Genomic DNA, 6968 nt, shown 5'->3' with positions numbered 1-6968 from the left:
TCAATAATATTGGTGAATATTAAGTGTCCCCACTTCACATGCAAAATAAAATTTATTTAATAATACCCACTAGTGCAGTGGTTCTCAAACCTGTCCTGGCACACCCAACACTGCACGTTTTCTTTCTCTCCCTAATCAAACACACCTGATTCAACTCATCAGCTCATTATTACATTGGTTAATGAGCTGATGAGTTGAGTCAGGTGTGTTTGATTAGTGAGAGAAAGAAAACGTGCAGTGTTGGGGGTACGCCAGGACAGGTTTGAGAACCACTGCACTAGTGCATTCAGATTTATAGGCACAAACAGGTTGACAAGGACCAGTCCGTGCCCACACAGAGCCCTGGTTTGTTTTGTCTAATCATCTCATCTGTTTGTTTTCAGGTTTTTGTACCCATCCTTTATCACTGAAATATTTTACAAATCAATCGGTTCTTTTAAGAGCCAGTTTTTTCTTTTTCCTCCTCTCTCTCTATTTCTCGCTTTCCTGTTTTGTATTTTTTTTATGTTTTTACTTTATCCTTCAATTATTTCTATTTAAAAACATCTACAAATGGCATCAGAGTCATTACAACAATTTAATGAATGGCTGGAAGCAGCAAAAACCATGGCTGATGAGTTGGAAACCCAAAAAGTAAAATATTTCATTATTTCTCTATCATGTTATTTACCTAAATTTAAAAGAAAATGCCTCTGCAAATGCTTCCCCAAAATTTATCATTTAGTTTTTACTTACAGACTAAAAAGAAAAGGAAAAAAAAGGGAACTGAAGTCTCCAATGTTTCCTGGAGAAAGAGAGACCAGCATGGGTACATCCTACCACAACGTGTTCAGAAGAAACGATCTGGTCAGTAAAATATACTGCATACTGTTGTTCACGAGTGTCTAAGCTTTTGGTCAGCAGTAATGTTTTCTATATCATTACGTGTGTTTGCAGTTAAACCTGCCGGCACTAGGGAGATCTCAGAGGTTGAGGAGGTGCAAATGAATGATATTCCGCAAGAGGGACCAAGTCTTGGTGAGCATATTGAATTGAAAGCCTAAATAATTTCAGCTTTTCTATTTAAATTTAAAATGTCACATATAGGCAACTGTTAAAGTATGTAATTCCCATTCCTATCATGCATATGAAGTGACAAAACCATATAAGAAATTGCTAATTTTTTTTATTAAAATGCATTATTGCAACTGGCTTTTTCCTTATTATTATCATTAAATTTTTTATTAATTTAGATCAAAATCTTCAGAGGCTAAAAAACCTGTTAACTTCTGTTGCTGTCTCTGCATCAGTGGAAGTAGAAGAGACACCCACCATGTCTGCATGGACCAAAAGACAGGTCATCTCTGAAAAGAAATTCAGGGCTGCAATGCCAGAGATTTTGAATTGCATGTTGGCTGCAGAGACAGTTACCCAGCATTGCTGTCAACAATGCAAAACTCTTGATGCTGTTGTCCGGTGCTTAGACTGTGTCCCCTCAGGAAATCAGTTTTTCTGTTCATCATGTGACACCGAGATCCACCGAAAAAATGTTTTCCATGATAGGGAAGCAATGTTTGATGGTTTTTTAAAACCCATTCCACCAACATCCGTAGTGGTGGATGATGAAAGTGGCCAATATCAACTCCGTGAACAAGGTATGTTCAGATAATGTAGTAGTAGGTGCCCTCTGCAGTTTCCTTTAACTGAATTTTTTTTTACTTTGTTGAGTAAATGTGTAGACATTACTGATATTACTTTCTGAAATTTGACTTTCTGAAATTTGATTTTGACTTTCTGCAGTGTGTATGCTTCCAATTCCTCCACCGATACAAATCTGTTCCTGTGGTCCAAACCTTGACTTCAAAATGATCCCAGGAAAGCAGACCGTATTGGTGACTATCAACGGTATGTCTTGTCACTTCCTTCTACCTTTTTATATCCAACCAGATGAAGTCAAGCATAATAATGGCTTACTATATTCTTTTGTACTGTGCTGTACAAATACTGGCCAAATAGTAAACGCATGTTTGTTTTAAGGTCCACACAACCTGTGCCTGCCGTGTATAAGCTGTCCACTTTGCTCTTCCAAATGGACTCCTGGGATTAGTGACTTGCTTCAATACAGATACTGGCCAGCAACCACCAGCTGCCAAATGCTGTTTAAGTTTGATCTGTTCACATCATTTGAGCAGATGAAATTAGCCAGCCCAGCTTTATCCCAACAAGCATTTCTCAGAATGCTTGAACATCGATGTCTTTGCACTGGTCGGGTAAGGGCTGTTTTCATTTCCAAAGTGTTTGAATTCCAGACTTCAAAATCTTTTATTTACCAAAATAATACCATCCTTCTTTCCAGACGGGTAGTGTTTGTGGTGACACCTTCCACAGAGTCTTTCGGGAGTTTTCCTTCTGCAATTTTAGGAAAGAAGATATGTGCCTGATGGAGCCCTTTAAATGCCCAACATGCACACCAGACATGCTGGCTATATCTGCAGACGGCAATAGAAAACATTACCGGTTCAAGAAATCCAAAGGGTAAGTGTAATTTTTCATTTCTTTTTTTAATTTGGATATAGGGTGGTGCAATGGTATTTTTGTGTCCATGCTGCATCTCACCTGTCACCCAGTGCTAGATGCGATGGGCTCTAGACCCCCCATGCCATGACCCTCTAAAGGAAAAGCAAGTATAGCTATGGATGGACTGATATATAGAGAAACTGTACTTTACCTTATTGCTGTAAAAAATAACAACCATTCGTAGCATCTAAACCTATTTCTTCAACATAACTTTTTTTGGCTCTAGTCATTATATAATTATACTTTTATTTGAAATTCATGGAAAGTAACAAAATGTGTCACATGTATGATTGCTTCACATTCAAACGTAAATGCTTTTACAATTTAAAAAGTGTTTTGAGAGATATAGCACTGTTTTAAACAAGCTTTACAATTCTATGACAGCAATCTGGTAAATTGTTCAGGAACTTTTTCTCCCTTCTGTAGCCTGAAGACACAAACAAAAATAAAGATGTTATTTCTTTTTGTACTTTAAACAGTATGTTTTTTACTTGCACAAGTTAATTCCAAATTACAGCATTCATTTACACAGGACAAATACAATCGGATACTCTAAACACAGTGTTCCAGATCAAATGTGATTTATACAGACTAAAATGTGTGGCACCTTTATGGTTAATTGTTATATTAATTTAGGTGAATGCAATGTTAAATCATTATTATGTAATTGTGTTGGCGATGAATTCCTCTTATTTAACAGGACAGACGAACCATCTCTTTTTGATGGACTGTTCATCGCACAAGATGCCAAAGTATCTGCCTTTGTTGACCAAATTAGAAGCCAGATGTTAAGTGTAAGGGTGTCTTTAACTCTTTTTAATTGAATGTTTTCTTGTCCTGGGATTACATGTAACGTATTGTATCTACTTTCAGAGGACAGGTCATGATGTCTGTGGACCGGCAACATTTACAGCAGGCAGAGAAATCGCACAGAAGTCCAGGGCCAAGGTGGATGAAGAGGGCCTTGAAATAGCTGTGTGCAGACATGGAATTTTGCTGCAAGGCTTGAACCACTACCGTGGTGAAATATATGCCTACCCAATGTTCCTGCAGAAGGAGCTGGCACAAGCTGCAAATGCAACATTCTTTTGTATGGACATTGCTTGCAGGTAGATAGCCATTGCCAAATGATAACTGAAGTTTTTACTGATGTTTTACCTTTATTAATAACCATTAACACCATGACTAGCTAAATATCACACATTTTTTATATTATGGAATTAGAAAATGAATATGGCTACTACCTTATCAGTACTGATATGACAAATTACCATACATATGACTACATACTGTAGTGTTATTTGATTGGTTACAGGAATTGTACTAGTCACTTAGGTTCTGGTTTGTCTCCTTACCAGTTTTGGCAATTTTTTCTTTACAGGTACTGGCCTTATTTGGAAAAGATGGCAGAAAAGATACCCGAGCTCCAACCACTTACCAGGATGAAGCCTTTTTTATCTGTAATGCATGCCAAGGCTCACACTGGCAAATGTGAGGTACTGTGTGCGAGTTAAGTTTACGTTTTAATGTTAAGTTTACGTTTTAATGTTACGTTTTTTTAGAAACATCCTTACAGCATCAGAAAAATTTAGCTTGATTATTATCTCGGAAAATATGCACGTTTCATAAGTCAAAAGTAGTACCGGTAAACATTATTGAAATACTTTAATGCAGTGGTTTTCAGACCTGTCCTGGAGGACCCCAGCACTGCATTGTGTACAGTATGTCTCCCTTATCTGACACACCCAATTCAGGTCTTGCGGTCTCTACTAATGAGCTGATGAGTTAAATCAAGTGTCATATAAGTGAGATATACAAAATGTGTAGTGCTAATCCTCAAGGACAAGTTTAAAACTACTTATTTAGTGTGTGTGTGTGTTGGGTGTATATATACACACAATGCTTATGAACTTTTTAAACATAGTTAACATTACTATCAGTGATCACACTGTTACAAGAGAATTGATCATTCTGGTTGAACAGCAGGGTTGTTTGCAGGATTTGCTTCCCAATCCCGTCCAAAAGTTCTAACTGCACAATTGCAGTTGTGAAAGCTTTTCTTTCATTGTTATCCTACCTCAGAACATTTTATATTTGAAAATATTAAACATCAAAATTTGCTCATGGCACCAAATTCAATTGATGATACACAAACTAATAAATAAGATTGATAAAGGTCTTTAGAATGATAAAGGTCTTGGTCTTCTTCTTGGGAGCAGGTCAGGTGGGGCGGTAGAAGCCAGGAGGGTGCAGGAAACACTGTTGGTGAAGAGGTGGAACAGGTCAATAGCTTCCTTTCAAGGGCAGCTCTTACTACAAAGTACATGACCAAGTCAGGTTGGTTGAAAAAAAGGGTTAACCATTGTGTTTGACACAATGCTAGATTGTACAATTGATTTGTTCTTATCGGTTTTGTTTTTTTATAGGCAGAGGAGATATGATTACTGTACTTGCCATGGGATGGAACAATAGGAAGGTGGAGAGTCTCCACAAGACACTGGCGAAAAGATTTGTCAAAGTAAGAAGCCTAGACTGCACGTTAAGGTGTTTCCTGGGCCCTGGAGACACTGTGAATGTGATTGTGCTCTCCACTGCATTTTCTTTCAGGGGCAATTGTGGTTCATTTTGCAGTGATACTATGTTTTCTGTCATTTTTTAAAAATCTTTTTAAATAGATTACACAGAGAGCAGAAATGGAAGCAGCCAATCTTGAGAGTCTCAAGCAGGAGTTAAACATCTCTATGGAAGATGCAGATCGGTGGGTGTGTGATGTCAAGCAATGGGCAGCCACTGGTGTGTAATATAGTCGCTGGTGTATACATTTCCATATATATTTGTCTACATTTTTGATACTGTGTTTTCTGTAATGGTCGACTTTGCTTATTTCTGGTTTTCAAGAGAGACACAGGACTCACAGTAGCCAGGAAGAGCTCCAGAGTGAAATCGATGAGATTATTTATTCAATCCGAAGAAAGAAGCATGATCTGTATCGACAAAATGGTATTTGATACTACATCACTCAACTTGCATTTTGTAAAAAAAAAAAAAAAATTCTAACTTTTTTTTTTTCAACTTACAGACAGCAACCAAACAAGGCAACGCAAACGGAGAAGACTTGGTGAGCTCAAAAAGACACTCAGAGAGAAGATAGTGCTGTACAACACCATTCCTGGCTGTGAAGAGAAAATTGACACCGAAGCAGCATGCAGTCTCTCTGATGACTTGATTCTGCCTTGGGAAGCACAAGGAGACGGTAATTAATGTGTTTTATTTTTGTGCTTTTTTGAATTCACAAAATGCAGTTGATTGTTAATATAAGTAATAACACTCAGCAATTTAACACTGCCACCCAGTAAAAAAGGTGTAACATACAGTAAAGAATAACACATTATATATTCTGTTGCTATCTGAAAAGTTATCTGTAATGTTACCATATAAAGACATAGTGATAATCTGATAGTTATTGTTACTCCTGTAACACACCTTCTATACTAGTAGTGGTCATCACTTTTCTTTTATATATAAGAGCTGCAATAGCCAAATACATTTAAGAAGAAAGCCATATCTATTCTGAAATGGCAAAATCCAACCCAAGCATGAAATAACAATTAGATATCCTTTCAATATGTCTTTAATAAAAAAATAAAAACATATCTTAATACTGGGCTGAGCATTGTTTTTTTTGTTTTTTTTTACTTTCTGTTGTATTGTAATGTAGTGTGATGTTTCAGTTGTTGTCAATTGTGTATTGGCTGCATTATTATATGCATACTTAAGGGATGATACAGTTAGGATATTGTTATATTACTACCCTTGTACATTTTTATAAAGTTATTCATCAATATTATTCTCAAGGCGCTCAAATGACTAGTGAAGAACACTGCTAGAGGTAAAGCTGAATATGCTGTGTGTTAGTGTTTGAAATTTTTCCTCTCCACTTTTATTTTCAAAAATAGTGCCGAGTCTCCGCTTGAAGAGACGACTGTTTGATCAAGTCATGCTGGTCAGGCGCATGGAGGAGGAGAAGATAATAATTGTAAAAGAGATGACTCAGCATTATCAGCATCTAAAAAAAACATTGGACAAACTGGACAGTCTTCTTCGGGAAACTAAAGAGGACATCAAGATCCATAGTACGTACGATAAATGTTTTTTATTGAATGTGTATAAATAAGGTTATCCCACTAACCAGGATGTTATAGTTTACTGTAAATATTGCTTTAAAAAAATCACAATTCTTAGCGGGTTTTTTTTAATGAAATACTGCTTAATAATCGTCAATTTTCTTCACTTTTTACCTCAAGATCCGCCTAGAGAGCTGACCGAAGATGGACACAGGGGGCTCTACTGCTGTATCTTACACAAGCGGCACATTCTACAGCAGAAACTTGCAGCAGTCACCAGCACCTATG

General features: G+C 37.0%; 1 protein-coding gene across 1 annotated transcript in view; it reads left to right on the top strand.

Annotated features, from left to right (window-relative positions):
* The first annotated feature begins 232 nt into the window (after positions 1-232).
* Positions 233-6968, top strand: part of LOC309506239 (uncharacterized protein) — a 6986-nt gene continuing 250 nt past the window's right edge. The window contains exons 1-17 of the mRNA XM_082179976.1: positions 233-633; positions 738-846; positions 937-1017; positions 1233-1634; positions 1780-1884; positions 2017-2249; positions 2336-2514; positions 3257-3350; positions 3430-3665; positions 3938-4052; positions 4776-4893; positions 4983-5074; positions 5232-5349; positions 5455-5556; positions 5636-5809; positions 6513-6689; positions 6861-6968. The exon at positions 6861-6968 is cut by the window's right edge and continues 250 nt beyond it. Of these exons, the coding sequence (XP_082036102.1) occupies positions 553-633; positions 738-846; positions 937-1017; positions 1233-1634; positions 1780-1884; positions 2017-2249; positions 2336-2514; positions 3257-3350; positions 3430-3665; positions 3938-4052; positions 4776-4893; positions 4983-5074; positions 5232-5349; positions 5455-5556; positions 5636-5809; positions 6513-6689; positions 6861-6968 (2524 nt within the window). The 5' untranslated portion in view covers positions 233-552. The remainder of the gene's footprint in view (positions 634-737; positions 847-936; positions 1018-1232; positions 1635-1779; positions 1885-2016; positions 2250-2335; positions 2515-3256; positions 3351-3429; positions 3666-3937; positions 4053-4775; positions 4894-4982; positions 5075-5231; positions 5350-5454; positions 5557-5635; positions 5810-6512; positions 6690-6860) is intronic.

The sequence above is a fragment of the Leuciscus leuciscus genome, assembly GCF_965113295.1.
Source record: "Leuciscus leuciscus genome assembly, chromosome: 9".
In the NCBI taxonomy this organism is placed as follows: domain Eukaryota; kingdom Metazoa; phylum Chordata; class Actinopteri; order Cypriniformes; family Leuciscidae; genus Leuciscus; species Leuciscus leuciscus.
This window is presented reverse-complemented; position numbering and strand designations above follow the sequence as displayed.